At 33.8% G+C, this 25,900-nt stretch overlaps 4 protein-coding genes across 5 annotated transcripts in view; 2 read left to right on the top strand and 2 right to left on the bottom strand.

Moving 5' to 3' along the window:
• LOC136202995 (nuclear pore complex protein NUP205) overlaps window positions 1-1,917 on the top strand; it is a 34,655-nt gene extending 32,738 nt beyond the window's left edge. Inside the window, exons 42-45 of the mRNA XM_065994023.1 lie at window positions 33-133; window positions 739-858; window positions 1,167-1,299; window positions 1,479-1,917. Of these exons, the coding sequence (XP_065850095.1) occupies window positions 33-133; window positions 739-858; window positions 1,167-1,299; window positions 1,479-1,562 (438 nt within the window). The 3' untranslated portion in view covers window positions 1,563-1,917. The remainder of the gene's footprint in view (window positions 1-32; window positions 134-738; window positions 859-1,166; window positions 1,300-1,478) is intronic.
• A 5,792-nt stretch (window positions 1,918-7,709) lies between these two features.
• Window positions 7,710-14,357, bottom strand: LOC136203456 (uncharacterized). Of its 2 annotated transcripts, XM_065994617.1 has the most exons (9): window positions 14,219-14,357; window positions 13,981-14,093; window positions 10,149-10,221; window positions 9,690-9,772; window positions 9,382-9,420; window positions 8,472-8,542; window positions 8,275-8,389; window positions 8,077-8,197; window positions 7,710-7,903 (listed from the first exon to the last, which is right to left on the bottom strand). In XM_065994617.1, the coding sequence occupies exons 1-8, from the start codon at window positions 14,262-14,264 to the stop codon at window positions 8,123-8,125; spliced, it is 615 nt and encodes a 204-aa protein (XP_065850689.1). In that variant the 5' UTR covers window positions 14,265-14,357; the 3' UTR covers window positions 7,710-7,903; window positions 8,077-8,122. The 2 variants fall into 2 exon arrangements, with proteins under 2 accessions (XP_065850689.1, XP_065850688.1); XM_065994616.1 differs by lacking the exon at window positions 7,710-7,903 and having other exon boundaries at window positions 7,918-8,197.
• Window positions 14,358-14,490: 133 nt separating this feature from the next.
• On the top strand, window positions 14,491-15,918 carry LOC136203458 (protein BUNDLE SHEATH DEFECTIVE 2, chloroplastic-like). The gene is made up of 5 exons (XM_065994618.1): window positions 14,491-14,658; window positions 14,760-14,851; window positions 15,146-15,215; window positions 15,469-15,565; window positions 15,712-15,918. Exons 1-5 carry the CDS (start codon window positions 14,601-14,603, stop codon window positions 15,788-15,790), a joined length of 396 nt encoding a protein of 131 aa, XP_065850690.1. The 5' UTR covers window positions 14,491-14,600; the 3' UTR covers window positions 15,791-15,918.
• Window positions 15,919-22,745: 6,827 nt separating this feature from the next.
• Window positions 22,746-25,352, bottom strand: LOC136203350 (heme oxygenase 1, chloroplastic). The gene is made up of 4 exons (XM_065994477.1): window positions 24,476-25,352; window positions 23,618-23,841; window positions 23,098-23,205; window positions 22,746-23,001 (listed from the first exon to the last, which is right to left on the bottom strand). Exons 1-4 carry the CDS (start codon window positions 24,909-24,911, stop codon window positions 22,909-22,911), a joined length of 861 nt encoding a protein of 286 aa, XP_065850549.1. The 5' UTR covers window positions 24,912-25,352; the 3' UTR covers window positions 22,746-22,908.
• Window positions 25,353-25,900: the final 548 nt, after the last annotated feature.

Below are 25,900 nucleotides of genomic sequence, written 5' to 3'. Positions count from 1 at the left end.
GTTGATATGATTATTACATTTGTTCTTTATAGATTCAAGACATAAATGAGCTATCTAGACAGGAGGTGGATGAAATCATCAGCATGTGTGTTCGGAGAGAATGTGTATCGTCATCAGATGATATTCAAAAGAGGTGGGTTTTTTTCTTTCATAAAAGTGTTATTCATCAATGATTTAGTGTAGACCAAAAACAACACAAGAGATTTTATACAATTGTTGACTAGTTGGGCAATATAATTGATTTGATGATGCAACAATGCATGTGGGTGTACCATATTTGACTCCTCAAGCAACTTTTGAAGGATTATCCATTTAGTGTCTAAACTCAGTCTACTTCTATAACAGGACCTCTGTTGTTATAGTTGCTTCTTCCTAACACAATTGGTTGCATGGAGTTGTCATTTATCATATTTCAATGTTTTTAGTTAGGTTCATTTTACATGTCGGTTTCAAAGTTTAAAGGCATTCTCCGAACCTGTTCTTTAAGTTGGGAATGCAGTATTGCAGTTTATGCTTCACATGGTTTTAAGCTTCTGATTAATATTATTCAGGTTCAATTGATTCAAAATGATTTCCTGCAATGACATGAGTCAGTTATGTCTGAGTGATGAAATCTATCATTAATGTCTTTTCACCTTCTCAACTGCCTTTTTGTATTTTTTTCCAAAAATATTCTTGGTTGAATATGATTGAAGACCTTATGGTGGAGGCTAAATTGTCATTGCTTTCTCCTTGTAGGAGGTATATTGCGATGGTGGAAATGTGCCAGGTAGCTGGTAATAAAGATAAGCTAATTACCATATTGCTTCCGTTAGCAGAACAAGTATTAAATATCGTTCTTGTTCACTTCCAGGACAGGTCTGTCTTTCCTTGTATATTAAATAAATATTCTTCTAGCTTTACAAGTTAGGCAGTAGCTGTAGGAGGTTTACTGTAACATCTGTTGCAGCTTCTATTTCTTTTAAGAGTTTTCCATTGAATGGAGATTTTTGCATTATGTGCTTTGGATTTCAATTCACGAATCTCGATTTGACAAATATGCTTACAAGTATGAGACCTTGGTACTTAGATACCAGTTAGCTCTGGTAGACTGAATGGTCTTTACCTTTTTTGTTTGTTATTACCAACTGAAGTTATGGTCTTGTTTTGTGGTGTTCTCTCTGCAGCTCTTTGACATCTGATGATGGTGGGGCTGTGAAAGCAATTACATATGGCATGAAGTCTGATTGTGGACAGGACACATCTTTGCTATGCGGACAACTGGTTCCAGCGTTAGAACGTCTGGAGTTACTAAATGAGGTATGCTTCTTCCTCAAAAATTGTTCACGGCATTCCAATAACTGATATCCTTTGAATATGTTATTATTAGAAACAATTCAAATTAAGAGAATGAGAGGATGGATTTGAGTTATTTATTGACTTGACCATCTTATCCATAATGTTAATAATGAATGATGGATGGATTTGAATACATGCAGGATAAAGTAGCGCGTTCACTTAAAGTGTTCAGAAGATTAGTGACATCTGTGAAAGAGATGGCAATCCAAAAAATGTCCTTGTGAGTGAGACCTTAAGAGATGGCAATCCAAAATATGTCCTTTTGAGTGAGACCTTACCTTCTCTGGCATGGCAGTGGCAGGCAGCTACTCTATAGTGTATATTCATGTCATGTAACATTTTTGTAAAATTTGGTATTTGGGTGCCTAGAAAATTATTCTTGTTTTATGGGTCAGCTGTAACTCCTAGATTAGTTTTTAGTTAATTTGGTTCTGGCACTAGATTTATTTGCTAATTGATTAATTGGACAAACTGTCACAACATTTACTGTACAAAAATCCTACACAGTAGAAATACACATTTTGCTTATGTTTGTTCAGTTTGTTGGAATTGTATTTGAAATAGACTTATGAGCTCGTTTGTTTGGTTTAAAAATAATAATTATTGAAAACCTAAACATGCATTTATTCCTATTTGACATGTACATTTTTATTATAGTTGTCTTGTTTTCCTTGGATTTTAATGGTTAGATAGATGAGTGCTATAATCTTTTTATAGGAATTTTTTTTTTAATTCTCGTTTGTCCTTTCTTTTTTTTCTTTAAAGAGAAAAACAAAAAAAGCAATGGACTAGGAGCAAGAGAGCTTTTGAACTTAAAGTTTATCCATATCAAGAATTATTCGGGGTTTAAGTTCAAGCCACATTTTGTAGTGTGCTATTGTTGTATTGAATATTGCAAATAATTGAATACCAACTAATTATTGTAGGCGTCCTAAGAAATTAATTAGGTATTCAACTTGATGTAATACAAGTTATTTACCCTCCATCTTTTCATTTGGCTTCTTTACCATCGCAACATTTGCAAGCTAGATCCTAACTTCTCGAATGAGCAGCTTATCTATTTCTTGTTTTAATTTATGTTAGTCTTTATGGTGCTATGTTTCTTTTTTTCTACTTAATTGGCTTTATGTTAATCCTATTTTTTCTTTCAATGTATGTTGTCTTTATGGTCCTATGTTTCTTTTCTTCTACTTAATTGGCATTAGGTATGGATTAACATTCAGGTGATGAGAACCTACATCTAGAGTTATACTTGGCATATCTGTAGGCACCCAAGTGAAAACATCCACATTCTTCTTGAGGCATTCAATTATTTATTCCTTTACTTTTTTTGGCTTTCTGCTGCCAATATATATTGCTTTTTCTAGATTATCTTCTTTCAGTTCAACTTCTTCAACATGTTCTGGTTTTGCTTTTTTTTTCAAATTCTTTGCCCATTTACAACATGATTTCCTTTAATAAAGGAGATGTAACAGATTTGAGCCTTCTTCTGATCTCCTCACACTTGTTCTATGCCTTTGAGTGTAGGGAACTTCATCAATAAATAGATTCAAGAAAGCATAACCCTTATGTCATTACATAATGGTCTTTTAAGGATCACATTGTAGGTTGAAGATATAGATTTGATTAGCATGAAGTTTGCCATCCTTGTAATGCTGCAAGGTTCTTCACCAAAGGTGATTACTACCTGAATCACATTGCTATTGTGATGACTTGTGGAGCTGACACTTTCTTTCATTTGTTTAAAAACAAATTTATTTTCTCAAAACAATTTCAACAAAGAAGATTGACAGAACTTCCATTATCAATAAAGAACTTCCATTATCAATAAAGACCCTCTCTATATTACGAGGTATAACCACATTTCCATAATTTGTAGGAGTAAAAGTTATGGATTTTTCTTGAACTTTCATCACATTATTCGCATAAGCTTTCTTGATGAGGAGGATCCTCCCGTTAAAGTTTCTCCAGAAATAATGTTTATTATTGAATGAGTTGGCTTGTTATCGAGGGATAGAGCTTTATCTTTTCTATCTACTCTTGGTTTTGTGTATCCTCGAATATCATTTTTTCTATTGTTAGTGTTTCTTTCTCCTTTTGAGATTTGAGTTCTTTCCATTCTCCAACTTTCCATATAAACAAATCTAACGAGTTTACCTTGTCACACATCAATGATTTTATTTCATTCATCAATTCTCTACATTTATCGGTAGAGTGACTATGAGTATTGTGGAATCGATAATAGGCATAACAAATTTTTCCAACGTTTTGTTGGCTTTGGAAGGAACATAAAGAGTACATAATCTTTTATAGCCTGCTTTGTTTCATTTCCTTTTCCATTCCTCTTTCATTCATGTGGTCATTCATCGTTGGATCTAGACTTACTAAATCTAAGCTTTAGGATGCTTTGAATTTCCACACTAAGATTTAAAGCAGTCTAGATCTAACGGTAAATGACCAAATACTATATGATCATTAAGGTCCATGTGATCAAAATTGTGTTCCTTATAACATCTTCAGAAAGGAAGAATTTATTAGTTTGGTTGAACAAATCTTCGAGGGTGGAAGGATGATCATAAGAAAGCGATTTTTGGAAATCTCGCGATCTTGTTCCTTCAAGGACTCTTACAATTACCATGCCAACCAGAAGTTCATGAAACTCTAAGGTTATTGCATGAAACCTTTCGACATAATCCTTTAATATTTTTCTCTCTTCTTGCTTGATGGCCAGGAGATACGTTTTGGTGATAATGGTAAAAGCATTTACGTTTGTTTTATTAGCTAATGAAAGCTAGAGATGGAGCATTCTTTCAAACTCTTGAACCATGCATGAGCACGATCTATTAAAATTAGAAAATGCTACACATTATGACATCTTCCCATCCATGTAATATCATGGAAACTTTATAATTCTGCATATGGTCATGAGATCACATTTTCCTGAGTAAGTAGCTAGTTGTAGCATCTTAAACTTCTTGAGAAGATGTTTATTCATGATTTCTTCTATGAAAGGAACTTTTCTTGTTGTCTGTTCATCATTGGTACTTGAATTATTTTACTTCTATTGTTTTATATATATAATCAATTTGTATCATCCCATACAAAAGAGGGTTTTCGATTTTGAAAGGAAAAAAAATCTTTAGAAAAAATTATAAAACTGGGTCAAATGGGAGGCTCATTTACATATTTAACCAATTTACTCAACCTACTACATGTCTAGACTGTTTTTGTGTGACTTTCCCATAATACATCTAACAATTCCACTTCCCCCTTACGCGAACGGTCACCCCCCCTTCTCATTGGTTACGCGAAACGGTTGGCTCCTCCATTAATGATTCCCAAACTTTTGATCTTCTTGTCTTCCTTTAAATTGCACGAAATATGCACCATTTTTCCAAATCATAATGTATTTCTCTTCTTCCTCTCTTCATCTCTTGATTCTTCATCTTCCTAATCCTAGAAAACGAAGCCATGGTTCTTCATCTTCCTGTTCCTGCTCGTTACTTGGTTTCTTTCTTCTTGTTACCATCAAAGAAATGGTTATTCTACGTTATTTCCATCATTTTTCTCAGTTTATCATATTGTTATTGTCGCTTTTAAGGGTAAAAGGCGTGAAAAATGTAAGTATCTACTATTTTCTCTGCGTTTTCCATGAAATCACTTCACGTAGTCAATGATTTTGCGAAGATCTGCGATGAGAAAGAACGTGATGATCTGTTTAGCGAATCGATTATTTCACGAAGTCTGCGAGTAGAAAAGTTCATGATTGCACTCGCAGACTTCGCGAAAGCATCGATTCGCTAAGTAGATCGTCACGTTTCAGACCTCGAAAACTTCGCGAAAGCATCGATTCGCTAAGTAAAATCATCCTCTTCCCTGCACATTTACATTCGCATGCTTCGCTAATCCTCATTTCGCGAAGCCAAATCGTCCTTTTTCCTGCCTAACACGATTAATTTTTTTTAAAGGTGGTTAAATACATAACATCCCTTTCCGGAAGGCGGCGTATTGGAGTGTAGAAGAGATGACTTTCCTTCCTGTATTGGGATTAACTTCCCTCAAGATTGCCACATTCACTTTGAAATGATTGGTTAGGAGAGATTGTGCCAATCTTGGTGTGCACCATGGGACACGTCCATCCCAAAAGGTCTGGACTCTCATCCCAAAAAGTCTGGACTTCCTGTAGAGGGAGAAATTTCCGTCCAGATTAGTCAGGTTCACTTTGAAGTGATTTGTTAGGAGTTTATTGTGGCAATCTTGTTGTAAATTTTGATAATGTTATGATTTTAATGTTAGAATTCGTTGTTGTTTGGTATTTTTTGTTATATACCACTTAGCGAATTTTGTTAAAAACACATTCAGGCTTCGCACATGCCTAATTAAAATCATCAAGTAAACCAAACATTAGTTTCGCAGGCTTCGCAGATGATCGAATTTGCGAAGTCAAACTGGAGGGGGACAACCGCGCCGTAAATATTGAGGGTATTATGGAAAAGTCATACAAAAACAGTTTAGATAGGTAGTAGGTTGAATAAATGGGTTAAATATATAAATAAGCCTCACATTTGACCAAGTTTTGTAATTTTTTCATATCTTTATCTAATTAAATTTCATACAATTTATTTTGAAGAGTCGGAAGCAATTGATGTATCCCTAATACAATATATTGACCATCTATCTTTTCCTTATCAACCACCACCAACTTCCCACTCATCCCACGTTATAAAATGTGGAACATGGTTAGAGGTGTTAAAATGAATCATAACCCCTTTAATGATCCACTTAACCTATAGATGGATTAGATTGACCCATTTATAAATTGGATCATGAATGGATCAATCCATCTAACTCATATAATAAATGGATTGGATCGTGAGTCAGTTGGGTTGACCCGTTAACCTATTTAATAATTTATGAAATATGATAAGAAAAACCAATAAACATAAAAAATGAAAAAACATGGAAAAACGTGAAAATATGAAAAATAGAAACATAAATTTATATAAAACTTTAAACTGATAAAATCAAAGGTTGATTAAAAAAAAACTTTGTGGTTTTAGGTTTTCCCAGATAGTACTTATGGTCTTCTTTTTTGTCCAAAAAATAACGTTATGGTTTCTGTCGTTAGCAAATTCGAATATAAATCTCTTAACACTAGCTTTTCTTTTCTTGTTTTGTTCCAGAATCTGGAATTCCAAAATTCTAAAATTTCAGTATTTCTAGAATTCCAGAATCTGGAATTCATGAAAATACTAGAATTTTAGTATTTTCTGAAATTCCAGAATCTAAAATTTCAAAATCTAAAATTCCAGTATTTTTTAAAATTTTAGAATTCCAGAATCTAGAATTCTGGTATTTTATGAAATTCTGTAATTCCTTCTTTTATGGAATTCCATAATTTCAAAAAAAACTCAAATTAATTTCACCATTTTCTGAAATTCCAAGATTTTAGAATTCCAAAATCTAGAGTTGGAGTATTTTTTGAAATTTTAGAATTTTGGAATTCCAGAATCCTAGACTTCTAGTATTTTCTAAAATTTTAATATTATAGAATTCCAGAATTTAGAGTTCCAGAGTTCTAGAATCTAGAATTCTATAATTTGAGAATTCCAGAATCTAGAACTCCAATATTTTATAAAATTCCAAGAAATACTAGAATTACAATATTTTCTGAAATTATAGAATTCTGAAATTTCGTAAATTTTTAGAATCTAGAATTCTGGATTTCTAAAATTCCATTAGAATTACAAAGTTTTTTTTTGTTTTTATACTTTTACGTATTTTTTATTTTTTTCTCAATTTTTAGCTAGATTTTTTTTGTTAATAAGGTTAAATGAGTCATCCTATGTAACCCATATACTAAATGGGTTAGGTCATATTAACCCATGTAACTCAATCTATCAACTAAATAGATGGGGTTGGATTGACTCATTTATTAAATGGGTTGGGTCAACCCATTTACCTATTTTGACACCTCTAAACATTACATTAACTTCCACGTCCAGTCCATCTCTGATGCTATAACATTTGGGAATTTGGGAGGAACCCTTGATTGAAGAAGGATGCATGTTTGGAATTTGTTGAGTGCAATCATTTATTTGTGTAGGTAGAGATGGTTTGACACACAATATGTTTGATAATATTCATGCTCTGTCTTTGGGAAAGGAGGAGTTTGCAAAATCAAATGCACAATATAAAGTATCTCTTGCTTAAATTGATATTTGGCAGATTCCTCTTGATGAAGTTATTCCAGATAATAGATGTTCAGGGGTGGGTGGGAATATCATGTCTTGAGTTGAGAGGAGCATCAAAGTTACTAACTATCAAGAAAAAAGGGTGAAGCAAGCAACAGCAGTGCAAAAGAATCAATCTACAAATTCAAGATATATACTTGATTTATAATTTTGTTTAAGAAAACAGAAGTTAAAAAATCTTAATATATAATTGTAACTTGTATTCCATCACTTTAAATAAGAGACTATTAGCATGTAGCTGTAACTAGGTAGCTAAACCTGCTCCTTAATTCCCAAAAATATCTACACAATTAAAGCTTTAACCAGATACTCTGCAACAAATACATACAAAAAATTCAAATTCATTATAGTACCACTTCATTCATCCAAACAATAATAATACCACTTTCACCTTTTAGATCATTTTCTAATATATCCCTATCAAAAGATTCATTATTTAACTACATTAACTAACTTGTATGAAAAATTAAAGTATTGGCAATACCTATTCATATGATACAAACAAGAGCAAGGCATGGAGACGAAGGTTTTCAGGATTGTTTTGGTCCAGTGGTTTTTGAAGGGCCAGCCCTCTCCACCATAACATCATAAAGTTGCTTACCATTCTATAAAACAGCCACAGAATCAGATCCCAGATAATATATTTTAGTATATTCACCATTAAGTTAGTGTTTTTGCTTACAAAGATTACTGGAAAGAAGTGCACTTGTCCTTGAGGTTTTGTTTGCGTCTCTTTAAAATAAACCAGAACAGGGAAATTTGGCCACCACAGTTCCCAATTTACAAACGTTGAATACCTGTATGTAGTCAAGTAAACTAATATCATCACTGTCTGCCTATTCAATTCATTGAATTCGATGAAGCATCGTAATTACTTACTTCCAACGGTTTTTCCCACCCACGAACACATTTTCACCAGAATCGTCAAGTTGTTCTCCTACTTTCACTTCCTAATATCAATAGTCAAAAGGGAGATGAATCAACATTCAACAAAGCAGAAAATACTCCAAAAACAAAAGTCATCTAGAAGTTGCAACTCAGAATTCCTCATGTAGCAAGGAAAGGAACTATAAATGCTATATGCAAGGTAACCTAAAACTGCAGTAAGAATAAGATTGATATCATAACTATATATATCCTAGACAAACCATGATGATTTGCCCAGGAAATTAAAATTAAAAATAAGGGAAGAATAATTTTTTAGCTCAACTTTCATTTCTGTTCTATCGCTCAAATTTCTATTTTGTTATATTTCAATGCACATTCAGTTAACAACTTATCATTTTGATATATATTAGGCCCCTAAATTATTTTTTGATGCACATTGAACCATTTCTTTTCATTGATTTAAGAACTAGCCACAGCAAAAACCATAGCTGGTTCACTCGCACTGAGTTTTTATAGTTCATTTGTTAGAAAGAAATTCTAGATATTGATCCCAATCAAGTTTCTAGTACAGATCTATACTTTTTTATGTTTCACAACCATGGTATTCACTTGCTCATTTAAAGAAGCATATTTGCAAAACTTTCAAGAAGTTTTCCAACTGAATTGAAGTCTCTGCTAGTTTTGAATGCAAATCCAAATGAGTGTAATTAGTCTACTAGAATTCTGGCAGCAGAATTTACACCAACAAACTCGTCATCACAAGGCATGGCATTATAATGAAAAGATCGTGATAATATTAAAACCGATGCACAAATCTGAGAAAAAATGCTGGTAACTTTACTAAATAAATCATAAGTTACAAAGAGTTCCTATCAAGATACAGAAAATTAAGTACACTAACCAGAGCTTCATTGTCAAAAACAAATCTCACTCTTGTTGTCTGGAAGAAAGAAAAAAATATTAGCACATTTTTGAAAAAGAAGAAGAGCATCAGAACTGATACTAACTTTCATGACACTTATTGTCACTTCATTATTGGTGAGACGATCCAATCAGTAGAGGTGGCTAGTGCTTTGTCAAAATGGTATTCGAGAAGGCATCATTTGACCAAAGGACGAAACCCATATAAAATTGATAGGATGGTAATTAGATATTGAAGTGAAATTCGATCTTTGATTTCTTAAGCCGACTACTTTGGCTTACAGTTACCTGAAACAAAAGGAGCAATCCAAGGAGACCAACCGGTGCAGCCGGTAATAAATTATTTGTATAAGCTAATCCACCAGCTAAACCTGTGTAAACCGGAATTTTGTTCAGGGGAGGAACAGTAAACAGTGACTAACCAGAGGGAATCTTCCTAAAACATTTAAACTAGTGAAACTTGCTAGAAGGCCATTCTATATTGATAATTATCCTAGAACCAAAGAAGAACATAATAGTTTCGCCATTGCATAACTAACCCACTATGTTCTCATAGACTTCAGCGGTCAGCTGAATAAAATATATCTCGAAGTTAAACCAATCAAGAAGCAGTAGGTATTTGCTATCACTTGGATAGGTGTGCATTAAATATGTGCATTTTTACACTATAACATGGAACCTTCTGAATTAACAAAACCCTCTTCATCAGCATGGAAAATTAAAAAAATAGAGTTCAAATGTACTAACCGAGTAGGACAACTGGTATCCGGTAATCTGGTTCAGGTATGACCGTCTCTCTCTTTTGTACCTTCCTTCCAAGCTGTGAAAAACATGATACCATCTTAAAGACTACTCCAAAAAGTATACAAATACATTTCTACAACCCATACAATCCAATTATTATCCACCTAAACAAGTCCAGATCAATATATGCAAAATCCCAATATGGCTGGCTATGTTGCTCTACATTGCAACAGCTATAATTTCTTGGAAGTGCAAAGAAGTATTATTGTATTGCAAGCTGAAGTCTTATAATCATAGATATGAATGTAGTAGATTATAGATAAATAAGCACGAAATAGAATAGCTATTCCTAGATAATCCCTATTCCACCATTTGGTTCAATACTTTTCCATGGAATTTGTATTCCACAATTGGTGGAATAGGGATTCCTAAATTAAACCTAGGAATAGCTATTCCATAACTAATATTTTCTTTGATTCCAAAATTAACTCTCTTACATCTATTGATGATTTATTTCACATTTCAACCAAAAAAAGGGGGAAAACGGGAAAAATGCAAAAAAAAAGTGAAAACAGTAAAAATGTGAAACATGAAAAATGTAAAAACTTAAAAAATGGAAAAACATGAAAAAAAGTGAAAACCGTAAAAATGTGAAAAATGCGAAAAACATGAAAAACAGTCAAAACGTGAAAAATGGTGAAAATGTGAAAAACATCAAATGCAAATGGTTAATGGATCATCCAATGAGAATCAAAAATTGTAATTATTAATCAATTCAATCTCAAACTATGTATGTTATGATGTTGATATAGGTGTATATGATATGTAGGGTTGGTATTAATTACCATATTATCTAGGTTAATGTATATTTAGTCATTGAACAACCAAATAATAGGTATGATCCAATAAATTTAAAGCATCAAATGCAAATAGTTAACTGATGAAACCCAAGTCGAATCAGTTTCATTCATCCAATGAGAATAAAAAATTGTATAAAATGTCACAAACATGTTCTAGAGAAACCCTAACAGATTCAATTCGAATATTACTATCGTTTTTACATTGTTTCATTTTTCGTGTTTTTACCGTTTTTTTATTTCTAACTGTTTTTTGTGTTTTTCACGTTTTTTTGCATTTTTGCATTTTTATCGTTTTTCACATTTTTCCTTAACTAGTATACATTAAATTGAGGTCACGGGTTCGAGTCTTAGGAGCGGCCTCTTGCCAATTAAATTGGCAAGGGAAGGCTTGCCCCTAATACACCCTTGTGGTGGGACCCCTCCCCGGACCCTCGCTCAGCGGGGACGCGTAATGCGACCGGGCCGCCCTTTTTTTTTTTTTTTTAGTATACATTAAATACTTGGATAATTTATGATAATAATTAAAATTTGAAAATAAATAGGAAATTACACTTGGGGGTAAAGTTGTCTTTTGAACAGCAAGATTAGCTATTCCATATAATCTCATTCCATCAAGCAAACATAGGAATAATTATTACTAAAGAATATCTACTATATTCTCTCCTCTCCTATTCTATTCCTTGATAATACCTATTCTATTCCATACTGTGAACCAAACAGCACCTTAGATTTTTGCCTGTGTCATTTTCTGTTTGGGAAGATGAGAAAAGTATAGAGGTAAAGTTGCATTTTGTTTCTATTTGTATTTGTATAAATACAGATCTGTAATCTAATATTTAATAAGATGAAATCATTTTTATCATACCTTTCTCTTTCTCTAGGTGGTATTAAAGCTATTCGGTAGTGTATATTCTTCCTGTCCTAGAAATCATGCCTAAGACCAGCTATCTTCATGCTGCTTTTCATTCTCATGGAAACAATGAAGGAAGCAAAGTAAGATGAAACTGCAAGTCTAGAAAGTAAATCAGGCGAACACAGGGAGCACAGGAAATCAAATACTACATGCGATCCAATAACGCCTTAGGTGCAGCATTTCAATGGCCTATCCATCAAATGGATATCAATAACGCCTATCTACATGGCTTTGTAGATGAAGAGATTTATTTGGAACCTGGCTATACAACCAAGCCAAGTGTGCCGACTTACCAAATCCTTATATGGCTTCAAACAAGTCAGAAGGCAATGGTGTAAAGAATTTACAAGGAAACTACAGTCTTTAGGATTTGTTAAATCCTATCATGACTATTGCCTATTTACAAGGAAAACTAGAGCTGGTTTTCTAGCCATAGATGATGCTTTAATCACAGGATCTTCAGAAGATCTTATTATTGAAGTCAAGCAAGAATTAGGTCGATCTTTTCCTATCAAAGATTTGGGGCCATCTAAATTCTTCCTAGGGGTGGAGATTGCTCGATCTGAAGCTGGTCTACTTCTTTCTCAACATAAATACATCTCAGAGATGCTTACACATGCTGGTCTGTTACAAGCAACTGCAGTTAGTTGCCCTATGCCTAGTGGAGTACAACTTGATTCCCCTTCACCAGCATATGACAATCCAGAACAGTATCGAAGAATCATGGGAAGATTACTGTATCTTGGATTCACAAGACCTGATATTTCCTTTATCACTCAACACTTGAGTCAATTCCTCACTAATCCTACCAAGCTACACATGGATGTAGCCATCCATTTTCTAGAATACTTAAAAACTCATCTAGGTCTATTCTATCATAACAATTGGAAACTTCAAAGTTAGTGTGATGTTGATTGGGGAAGGTGTAAACAAACTAGGAGACCAACCACAGGATATTGCATTTTTCTGGGAAATTCACTTATATCCTGGAAATCCAAGAAGCAGGCTATTCTGAGTCGTTCTTCTGCTGAAGCAGAATACAGAGCTATGACAACTACAATATGTGAGCTAAACTAGTTGAGTTTTTTGCTTCAAGAGTTCCATGTTCAAGCATCTTTACCAATTTTCCCTTCACTGTGATAATCAGGCAGCAATTTACATTGCTGCCATGCCAATCCAGTGTTCTATAACCAAACTGCTGATCAATTTGCTGATTTCCTTACAAAAGGATCGACAGGTACACAACTCAAAGCAGTGATGTCTAAACTTTGGGCCTAACAATGACTACTTCAGCTTGAATGGCGGAGTCTTGGAAGTACAAAGAAGTATTATTGTATTTCAAGCTTAAGTCTTATAATCATAGATATGAATGTAGTAGATTATAGCTAAATAAGCACGTCTAACACTTGGCTGTGTTTGGGAGTTTGGAGGTTAACAGAGGTGAGAGTTAAAGGAGGTAATGGAAAGTAAAGTTTATAGAATGTAAATGAAGTTAAATATTTAACTTCGTTCGGGAGTTTAAATATGGAGGGGAAGGAAAGTTAAATTTACTCAGCAGAAACAAATTTTTTTAAAATAACTTTATGTTACTCTAGTTAATCTCCAATTTGGATGTTAGAGTTTGGAGGCTAAAGGAAGTAAACATTTAATTTCCATTAAACTTAGTTTGCTCTAAAAAAAACAACTCTCAAACAAGGTTAACTTGATATTTAAGCTCCATTACTCCAATTTACTTCCATTAACCCCCTCCCAAACAAGGGCTTAGAGTTTTGGCGATGCGTCATTTTCTGTTTGAGAAGAGAGAGAAAAGTATAGAGGTAAAATTGCATATTTTTTCTATTTGTATTTGTATAAATACAGATCTGTAATCTAATATTCAATAAGATGAAATCATTTTCAACATACGTTTCTTTTTCTCTAGATAATTTCATTGTCACACCACCAACATTACTTCTTAAAGTTGCACAAGTAAAAGCAATGTAATTAACTGAATGTAGAAAGGTATGGAAGCAAAATAAAAAATAATAATAATAATAAATTAGAAAGGTAAAGAAGTATGAACCACGGAGAAAATCACAGCGCGTTCTCCACGGGTCCTATAGAATTCTCTTCTCAAGCGACTTTGATTGTGCAGCACTTTGCCATAGAACGAACTCTTCAAATTCACTTCCTTATCTGGATTGAAATTATAACATTCAATAGCTAGCAGTATTTTTCCTCTGCATTCTTGCTTAATTCAAGACAGGAATATTATATAACCATGAAAAAGAAGAAGAGAACCCTAGTTCAAAAATGCTTACTTTGAGAAGGAAGAAAGCAAGCAGCTGATAGCAAACCGGTGGCCATCGGTTTTGCTTTCTGCTTTTTTTCAGAAACAATTTTATTGCTCGAGAAGCAATTTGTTCAAGTATTTTGATGTCAAATGATTTATTGACATAAATGTCCTTGTTTTGGTAGACAACAAGCCAAAACGGATAAACAAAAAGGAAAGGGTAATTAAGTAAAACCATATAAAACGACTGTTTTCTTCCCCCTTGCAAAATACTAATAAAGAAAAGCCTTATCTGCTTGCTGATGATATTTGCTTGGATTCGTTACCACCAACAATTCTAAATACCGAGTAAAGCTCTTATCTTTACTCAAAATATCAATTAGGTTAGGAAGAAAAAACCCCAATTTAAAATGGTGAACACTATATGTTTTACTCCTGTTTGCTCCTTGATATCTCCCAACAAGCCAGGTCTGTGTTTGCCTTCTACTTCACACCCTAATTTCCTCATTATAAATCATTGTTATTGCTTCTTCCGTCTTATATGTTGTTTTTATTTTATTTTATTGTAGTTGTAAGGGATTCAGTTTCTGGGAAGGTTGTTCCAGTGAAGAGAGTTTTCCAAAGCTCTAGAAGTAGCAAATTTCAATCTCTGCAGGTTAAGGTGAGTATATGGTTCTGTTTCCATTGATAAGAAGAATAAATAGATACAACTTATGAATGCTGCTTGATGAATCTGACGGCAATAGGAGCTTCAATTCCAAATATAACTTGTAAGTAACTATGGTAACTGAATTTGAAATATGAAGAATGAAGCAATTCTCTGCTATGGGGTTGCAAAGGACGGACAATAAGGAAATAAGTTGACATGTGTTGGAAGGGATATAATTAAAAGTAAAATAATCATTGATAATGGTGATCTTTTGATTCAGATTCAAAATTTGGGTTGGTTTTGCAGGCAGAGGCTGTAGATAGTAATAAAAGCTCCAAAACAAGTAGCATTGTCTGTGGTGATTGTGATGGAAATGGTAAGGCCAAACCCATTGTGTTGTGTATATCTAAATTAACACCCTATTTAATTTCTGGGTGTTTTAGAAATCATATTGTTAGTGCTCTCCGTGTTCATTGAATTTTTCAATTGGAATTTACTTGGAAGTATGAACACCAGGTATTGGATGTTAATATGGAATAGTTGGTGAGTTTCATCTAAAATCTTGTATTTGAACTTGTTGTTGTTGTATAGGGTCATAGAAATTTGTTGGTTTTGTATGAAAATGGCAGGTGCACTGCAATGTGCCCAATGCAAAGGAACAGGAGTAAATTCAGTGGACCATTTTAATGGACAGTTTAAAGCAGGTGGACTATGTTGGCTATGCAGGTAGCTACTAGCAATGCAATACAATTTGTTGTTGATCGGCATACATATATAATAATACTAAATTTAAAGATAAAACTGAGTTGAAAACTTGAAATTATTATATGTGATCCCATCCAATGCTTATAATGTTGTTGTTGAACGTACAGAGGTAAGAGGGACATTCTGTGTGGAAATTGCAATGGAGCTGGCTTTCTTGGTGGCTTTATGAGCACTTTTGATGAATAATCTTTTTATACTCTTCACTTTATCTTGCTATCTGTTTTCTGTGGAAGTCATTGTAAGCCTGCAAATTTTGTAGTTTCTTCTTTTCTAGAATTTTCTATGCTGCTAAAATAAACATTCTATCTACTTCATTTGTCTTCTTCCTATTCCTAATCAAAGCTTTAAACCAAATGTTCTAAATCTTTTCAGTTATTTCTCAATCCTCAACACACTTCCAGATATTTTCACTTTTTTGCTTCATTTGCCTAACACAAACTTTAGCCTTGGGAACTAATTAAGGTTATTAAGAGCTTCAAGTCTTAGAGATATTGAGTAGCATCCTAGTATATGCGGTCAATTTTGATTGACATGAACTATCCAAGGTTGTAAAAATTGATATGCTAGATAGGGTCTAAATGAGGATTAATCGGATTTATATTTTTGTATTTTGTTATTGGCATTAAGCTCACTTTTTGAAAGAATGAAATGAATTATATTAAATTAGAGGAAAGAATATCGGAAATAAATGGCGGTGGACATGCCCACTCGCCAAAATCAGAACTAGAACTAACAGTCTTAGCTAAAAAATGAGCTGCTAGGTTCGCTGATCTTCTAACAAATGAGATCGAGACTAAATTCAGATCTCTTAATAACAAACAACTGTCCTGTATAACATTAGATAGGTATGATAGATTGAAATTTTGATGTTTTATCGCTTGAACTACTTCGTAACAGTCTGATTGAATCTCCACACTGGATAAACTAAGAGATTTAATCCAGCTGAGAGCTTCCTTTACTGCGACTGCCTCTGCTACTGTCGGGTTGATCGTGTCTGGGAAGCCTATCTTTCGAGCCCATAAACATTGTCCTTCATGATTGCGTATCAGCATGCCTGCTGAACTGAAATTCCCTTCAACCTCCGAGTCCTCACCAGTAGCGCCCCTTTCCATACCAGCATCAACATTAAGCTCACTCGGAATATGTATTATACTATCTAAAATAATAATATAATGTATATTTATAACATATATCTTTAAAAATATGCGAACAACATTTTAACAATAATATCATTGAAAAAACTCAAATAAGTAAAAAATAATATCTATAAGTAATAATAATTCATCAAACACTATGAAATAATGTTCTTAAAGTTTTAAATTATATCATAGAAACAAATAGAAAATACACTTAGACAAAAATATCTTTAACATAAGAAATATAAATTCACAAACAATCATGCTACAATGTTAAAAAGTGAATTATAAAATAATAATAATAATAATAATAATAATGTTGTCTTTTGTTTCGATCACTGTTTAGGCACTATCCAGGCGGTAAAAAAAAATGCTTGGATGAACTAATCGGGAAAATTGAAACGAATTCTCGATTTTAAACGCTTAGGCGGTGATGACGGCATCAAGTTGACAAAAAAAATGTTAAAATAGCTAGTTGGGAGAAGTCGGGTTAAAGAGGTTCAACTTGAAGCAAGAGGAAAAAATCAGAAATTATTATGCTTTTATTAAAGCAGAGAAAATAGTGCTAAACGAGACATTTTAAGTGTTCGAGATTAACCGATGATTTGAGGGTCATTGGAAAGCATCGAGGCGAGCTTGTTAATGAGCTCGTTCACAAGCTTGCTCGCGAGTAGCTTGTTAATTCAGTTCATGAACAACTTATTAATTATGTTCATTAATTGTATTGATTTGAAATTTGTTTAACACAAATCAACTATAATTTGAAAAACATTTCTTTGTAAGCTTTTGAGTTAAAAACTTCACAATTTCTACTCGAAATCCATCTTTGCATCAGGTGCGATCAAGGCGGGGAATTTATTTTTTTTTTTTTTAAACTTATAAACTTTATTACTCTTTCAAATCTTTACAAATCAAATCGGTAAGCCAATGTGGCTCAATAAATGAAATAAATTTATTAGCACGTAATCTAGCATTGTGAACAATTGCGTGCGTAACATCGTTGGCTAACCTAGTGACAAAATCAACCGTATAATCAAATTGGTTGTTTAACAAACATCTACACTCATGGATTAGATCACCATGTTCAGTGACACTTCTTGACTTGGCCTGGATGTCATCTACCACTGTCTTTGCATCAACCTCGAAGCTAACATGCCTAACTTCAGCCTGCCTATTATTAATTGAATTCGCACCCCTCTCCCCAACTCACAAGCCCGCATCCCGTCCAGCCCTCCTGTCAGTATTTATTCTTTCCGGCATATCCCCAATTTCAGAAACCCGCGTCGCCTCGTCAACTTCCCGCACATCCCTCGTGTCATATACTGCACTCATATGATCCTGCATTTGTGTGCCCACAGCAATAGCCGATGCAATTGAATTCTCGCCTATACCTTTCGCAGTTCTCCAGTCCTTCAAGAATTGAAACGACATCTGTAACGCTGCTCGTACCCCAACAGCTTTGCCGTTCCACACCATATTGTTCCTTTGACACCAGACTGTCCATAGGACCATCACCACTTCGACCAGGTTCTCTTCTGATATTCTGCTGCATATTTGGTTGAACCATTCAAGTAGAGTGTTGGGTATACATCCCAAGTCCCACATTGGAAAGATACAAAGGAGATGCATAGTTTATAAAAGAAGTTCACCAACTACATTAGTATGAGGCCTTTTGGGAAGGAGCCCAAAAACAAATCCGTGCGGGCTTGGCCCAAAGCGGACAATATCATACTAATGGTGGAGCTGTTGGTGAACTCGTGGGCTCAACAAATGGTATCAGAGCCGATGGTTCGGTTGGGAGAACATGCATGAAATCTAAGGAGATGTGGGAGGCTCTCAGTGTGACCTCCAGATGGGAAATCTGTGCTTGGTGCCTTTATGAGGCCTTTTGGGAAGGAGCCCAAAAACAAATCCGTGCGGGCTTGGTCCAAAACGGACAATATCATACTAATGGTGGAGCTGTTGGTGAACTCGTGGGCCAACATAGAGATCCCTCATTAATAATTGGCCTATTAGCTCCCATCTCATTCCAACAGCTATCTGCATATAAACAATCAACAAACAAATGTCCTGCAATCTCTGTTCCTGTTTCACAAAGTGAACAAGCCTCATTCAACATTCACATGCCTAGCGATCAAATTTTCCTTTATGGGCAGTATTTCCATACAAAATTTCCACATAAAGAATTTTACTTTAGGCGGAATACATAGACCAAGATTCGCCCTATTTTCGAGCAGTTTATAACCTGACTTTGATGTGTAATTACCATCCCTTGTGAAGTGCCAAATTAATTGATCATCCTGCTCCTGCAGCGGTATCATCATTGAAAAAATTGTATTGGCATCTCGTCTCTCGAAATATGAATGTACCTTCTCTCTATCCCACAAACATGAAGAAATCACATACTCGAGCCTGGTCCAGGTCTACTCCCCCAGCTGCCGCCACCCTGAACCCCTTAGTATCAAAAATCCACGGTATCGAATCTTCAAGGCGGGGAATTTATTGAACAATGGAAACTATCTAAAGTTGAATTTTAACAACAAAAATAATAAGAAAAATCGTTGAAAGTTTTCAAATTTCAATTGTTAATTTGTGATATAGATCAAGCTTTGATTCTCTTAAAAAAAAAAAAAGTAAAATTGAACTAAAACGATGAGTAAAAAAAAAAACATTGAAGTGTAACTAAACTCAGCCCAACCAAAACGTTATGATCATTTTTAACTTTTAGAGTTTATTTGGTTTGAGTGCAAGGAGAAAGGGAGTGGAGTGGAGTGAAGGGAAATGTTCTAATGCCAAAGTAAGACTTTGACAGTTCGTTAGTTTCGAAAGAGGATGAGTTTATAAATGATGGTAATTATTTCAACATTTGTAATATTGTTTTTTTTTTTGAACAAGTTTGTAAGAGTATCATAATGGTTAGTAATAACCATTGTGACTTGTACGGAGTTAGTAACAAGATATAATAACATACCACTAGAGTAGATTAAAATTTTAAAATTTTATAGGATCAAAAAAATATATTAATTAAAGGTACTAAAACTGTAATAATCCACAACTTTTATATATATAAAAAACAGAACAGTGGAGGGCCACGCCTAGGCATGACGCACCAGATCTGGCGCGTGTTTCCCACGCGCCAGAACTGGAGCACCTGTGCCCTACGTGACCTTCCAGCTTTTTATTTTGGATTTTGAGGGAGTAAAATTACCGTACACTACCAATTTATGTAACAAACTTTTTTATGCAACACCTAAGTAACTAGCTCTCTAATGGTTAGTTGTTACTTTTTTCATTTAGTAACAACCAAGTTATTACCATTAGAGATGGTCTAATATTGTTAACTACTGAAAAGTCGTGTAATGTATAGAATATGAAACTTAGATAAATAAATAAATTAACATACTTTATTTTTAAATAATTTTATATTATGTATATTTTAAATTAATATATATTTATTGATAATACAAATCAAATTAAATTAATTTTGAAAATAAAAATTAATTTATTTTTTATGGAAGTTAATTGATTAATCTTTTTGATGTTTATTTTAGGGTAAAGTTCAAATAAAACGTATGTGGTTTCATTAATTTTCAGATAAAGGATTGTGGTTTACTTTTTGTCAAAACGAGAATGGAGGTTTTTAACTTTAACAAAATAAGAACTTTTTCGATTGATACTATTAAAATCATCTTTGACGACTTCAAAAATGATATATTTTAAGAAGTACTAATATTCTAAGCAACTTTAATTCTTCAACTTTTTTATTTTGAGATTGTTTAGATGGTGTTTGGTAAAGAGAGATAAAGTTAATGTTTAGAGAGAGAAAGTTCCAAAAAAGATGATTTTCGAAAATCGAAAATGTAGTTCCATAGAAAATATGACATTGAACAACTTTAATTCTTGAAAATTTTCAGGTCGTTAAAGATGGTTTTAATAGCATTAATCCAGGTTTGAAACCTCAATCCTTATTCTGACAAAAAGTAAACCACATCCCTTTATCTGAAAATTAGTGAAACCACAATGGTTTTATTTGAACTTTACCCTTTATTTTATTGTTGTAGCATTTTGCATAGAAGCATTGTGATTCAGATTATAATGGTATGATTTTGGAAATAGTGATGAAGTTTCTGAGATGCAATGACTAAGACATGTGCTAGTTTTTCGAGCTTCAAATATTTCATTTCGACATCTCTGAGAACTTTGGTGCAATAGTATACAAAAAAATTGCTCAGTGGCTTCTTCCCAAACGAGAACTATGTCACTTATTCAACTGCAACACTTATATACATATATAAATTTCACCTAAAAGTGGACGGCTAAATATGGTAGTAAGGCCAAGAATATTTGAGATCTTCAACGATTGTAATTTATTTAGCTTAATTTGACTATTGACTAGCACTAAAAGGTCGATGAAAATAAAATTTAGAAAGTAGACAATTATTAAAAAAAAAAAAAAAAAAACTAACTAATGTAATACGTAGAAACATATATGGAGTTAGTTAAATAACATATACTTACACACATATTTTAGAGAGAGAGTGAAAATATTTATTACTTAGTGTTTGCTTTTAACAGACACTTTGTCTCCTATTTAGAATTAAAAGGTAAAAAACAATTCCAAGAAATGGAAATAAATATGAACTTAATTAACAGGTCTAACTTTCTAATACCGTGTTTCCTTATCATTTTACTAAACACTTTTTTGTCTCCTATTTAGAATTAAAAGGTAAAAAACAGTTTTTCATTCTAATTGAACTACAACAGTAAGTTATAACAATAAGCTCTATAAAATCTTAGAGTAATCATATTATTTCTAAAATTGGATAGGTATGGAAAAGTACACGCAACCTAATAACACACAAAATCAACGCATAATTTTAATGTAATTTTAGTTCTTTTAGTAAATAATATGTTATTTTTGGATTAATACAAAATTGACACACAGATGGGATTGAATTAGTGTTGACATGCTAATTCAAAAATAAAATGAATATTTAAAATTATTATTTTATTCTCTTATATTTTTATCACCTTTATCAATAAAGGTAATAAAAATTACAATTATTATTTGAAACAAGACTCCTACCTCCTTTATTGTTACAAGTCGCCCTTAACAGAGATACTAAAATAAAATATAATTTGTAAGGATATTACATGAAAAGCACCGCAACACGATATTAGCATACTTTTTGGATGATTAGAGATGATATTAAATATTTAAAAATATTACCATATCCTCCTATATTTATAAGAGTCAAATTACATGTGATCTAAAAACATGACATGAAATCGACACTAATCCGATTAAATTAATACGATTACGAGACAAAAAAAAATTGAATTGGATTAGCGTTGACTCAATTGATACTCACTCGAAAATTGATACAGCACAAACTCGATAATTGTCACCTCTATAAATGAGGAATAAATCTATGAGTTAGCTCACAAGTTCTATACTAGATACGTTACAAGTGGGTGGCCTGCGAATGAAATAACCAACTGTACTTCATCAAATAGAAGATTCAGGATTCCAACTTACACATGACACTTGCATATGCAACTCTAGACTTTGATTTACTAGGTAGTTTCTGTAAAATGTTAATAGAGATAATGAGTTTGAACAAACAAGTGAATAGAAGCCATATATATCTGAATCAACGGTAGGGTAATGGATTAAGTTGCTTCTAAGTTCCAAATAAGAAATCTCCATAAGAAACATAACATTTCCCAACAGATCTCCATAAAAGTCATACAAAAAGTGGCACAACATTCTGATGCATATCAATCAACTACCTATCCATGAACCATAAAAGAATACAAAAAACATGCTTCCAATTCTTATAGGATCAATCAATCATGCTAATTTAACATTATTTAATTTGTAGCATAGCATTTCGATCCAAATGGTCCCTAGGCTAGCATCACCTGCTCTAGTCACAATGCACAAGGGCAACAATTTCTTCATGCAAAATTAAGGAAATTTAATACTATACTAGTTAGTCACGTGTCCATAAAAGATTTTCCAGAGCTTATATTTTACAATATTCCATGTCTTATGTACAAGAACAGTAGTTTCATTTCATTGACCAATAATCATATGAGGAGTTTTATAGACATGAATACTTTGGCTTACGCACCATTACACATAGAGATTCAACAATGTGCACATCATGACAATACTAGACGGAGTATCTCCCCTGAATACTTAAATGACTTCTCAGTTTCTTCTAAACAATGGTTCTTCTCTTCTCTAGTCCAGCTCTAACAAATCAGACAAACAAACTGTGTATTAGTAACAGGCTGAGGATCCTTATAATGTTGAACATTAGATAAAGTAAACAGGAATATGAATATTACCTCCGCAACTTTATTCAGCTTGTCCCTGACATTCTGCAACAGCTGGGAAAGGTCACCGTCCCATTTATAGAATTCTAACTCCTTGCCATTAAGTATCATAGCAGCCACCTAATATGAAGAGGTAACATTTGAGTTATCCCTCCCTTGCAAACTAAAATGTCCTCGATATTATCCTAAGAGGCAGAATAACGAATTACATATATAGCTCTTGAAGACTTGGCCTTCAGGGATCTGATTGCTAAAGTAAATGACAAGCCCAAAGATGCCTTCCTAATGCATTACAAACCTCTATTCTATTCAATGGACTTATACGCATACTAATAACAAAGCTGAAGGCACACGCACATTGTTATCATTGTGCAGTCGTTTTTTTAAGAAATGAAGACATGCAAAAATTCACTAGTGTTTCTACAGTTGTAAAAATCAATGACAATTAGCAGTAGTATTGAGCTGCAACCATCCATAATGTGGAAGAAAAGTAGTAATTTTGCAGACATCATTTAAGTTAAAAGTTGTTTACCTTCCTCCCAATCATTCTACCACCGGCACTGTGGGCAAAATATATATTGTAGAAGTGGCAAATAAATGCCTGCGGATCCTTATCTGCCAATTCATTTAGATATTGAGCATATGTGAGGCCAGGAACAGAAGGCTCTGGAATGGTATAGCCTTGTTCTTTGAACCACTCCAAATCCTTTGCAAGCTTTTCAGACCTTTCAAGTCCAGTATTTTTGAACTCACCGTCTATAACAAAAGTTGTATGTTAATGAGAAAAGTAGGCATACATGCTGAAAATGTGGAAACACAGATATAAAATATATGAATTCATTTCTAGGTTAAATGAGGGCTGAATAAATTAAAAATAAGGGGGTTAAGCATGTCACTCTAAGCAAGTTGAAGGGCTAACGAGACATCCTAAATTTAGGGGGCGATCATTTTTTAGGACCAAGTTTAGGGGCCCCTGATGTATTGAGCCTTAAAGGAGGGTTAAAACTTAAGACACCAGGGGTAAGCTTTGCATCCAAAACATGATGAAGCCATCAAAACCAAGTATTGACTTTATGCCAAACCGTTAACAGCATAACATGTGCAGCTACACCACAAAACATGTAAATATTATTTATCAAGTTTATCTAATGAGGGAGAATTTAAACATGACCGGAAACCAGCAATAGAATGTCAAATTGGCACCACTTAGTCGCGAAAAGGATTCCTAATTTGTGGCCAGAATAAATGCAAGGAAATAGTAATAATAATAATAAAAAGATATGAGGCCATTCTTCCAAGGAAAGAATACCTAACTAACTGCTATTCATCCAAGTCGAAGAAAAGCATGAACAGATTAATTCACGAAGCGGGCATCGAAAAGAAAACTCACAGAATGGATAAGCGGCTACTTCAACAATCCGTTCAAGGGTATCATACACCAACTTGCTATCGACTAAAAACTTCAAGTAGCCGTGAACAGAAGGGTCCCATTTAGGAATAGCCTGCTCCTCGGGCTTCTGAACCTCTTTCTCCCCTTCTTTAGCCTGTTCCCTTGTATGCAATTTCATAGCCACAAACCTCATCTCCTCAACAAAGCCCTTAGCCTCTCCAGGGTAACGCTTACTGGGCTTCTCGGCCGTGGTGGCCGCGATAATAGAAGCAGCTTTCAAAGGCATAGTAGGAATTCTAACAGGAACTTGAAATTGAAAAGAAACAGTTTTGGACTGAAAATTGGAGGAGAGAGAGAGAGAGAGAGAAGGGGGAAGTTGGAGATTGGATGTGTTAAATAAAGATTGAGATTGAGAAATAGGATTAAGAGAAGCCATATTGTCAAACCAAAGATAAACAGAAAGGGAAAGGGAAAGAAGAGTATACGGCACCTAAAGATTAAAGAAATCAGCAATAAAATAAAAATAGAAGTCGAGGGAGGGCTGTAATGGCTGTTGAAGTAGTATTCAAGACAAAGCGATGGATGCAGATGCAGATGCAGCAGGGGAGAGAAGAGAGGAAACAAAAAAAAAAGAATTAAAGTATGTATGGGTCTGCTGTTTCTCTGTCTTGTGTCTGTCTACATATTATGGCCATTTCATATAAAAAACAAAAAGGATTAGGCAAGAGGACTTAATCTTTGTCAAACGACGCCGTTTTGGGCAGACGCTGACGGTTTAATGGAACGTGCCGTGGAGAATCATGGAATGAAACAGACAGACAGACAACCAAACACGAATTCCAGCGGCGAAGCAGGGTATACGTTTTCTTACTGAATTTTTTTTTCAAAATGTTTACTCGGCAGAAGACAACCATATTAAACTTTGAAAATACGTTTTTTCATCATCTGGTACTTTTAAATTAAAATTTGAGATGGGTCAAGTGGTTGATGATGGGGTGACCTCAGTTGAATACACGATCACACATGGGAATAACGAAGTAGATCTTATCATTCCAACACGTGGCCTAAGACAAGGAGACTCGCGAAAATCCATTCTATTTTTTTATATGTGCTTAAAGGTTAAGTGAATTATTATATTCAGTCATGAATTCCCATCTCTAGTCTTGTGAAAATATCGAACTATTCTTTATCTAAAATTTGAAAAAACACAAAACCTCTCAAACACCATACACACTTTTTGATCAAATCCGGACTAATTTGTGAATCAACACATAGAGCGTAACAACAACCATAAAGGGAAAGCGAAAATGATAAGATTTACCGTTTTTGTTTTTTGATTTAAGCTTAAAAATGGAATCTGTGGGTGATTTTTCAAAAACGCTAGAATCACAGTCGGACGTATGAACATCACGCCCGACTTACGGT

Source organism: Euphorbia lathyris, chromosome 8, assembly GCF_963576675.1.
Source record: "Euphorbia lathyris chromosome 8, ddEupLath1.1, whole genome shotgun sequence".
Lineage (NCBI taxonomy): Eukaryota > Viridiplantae > Streptophyta > Magnoliopsida > Malpighiales > Euphorbiaceae > Euphorbia > Euphorbia lathyris.
The sequence above is the reverse complement of the archived record's forward strand: the minus strand, read 5'-3'. Positions and strand labels throughout refer to the sequence as shown.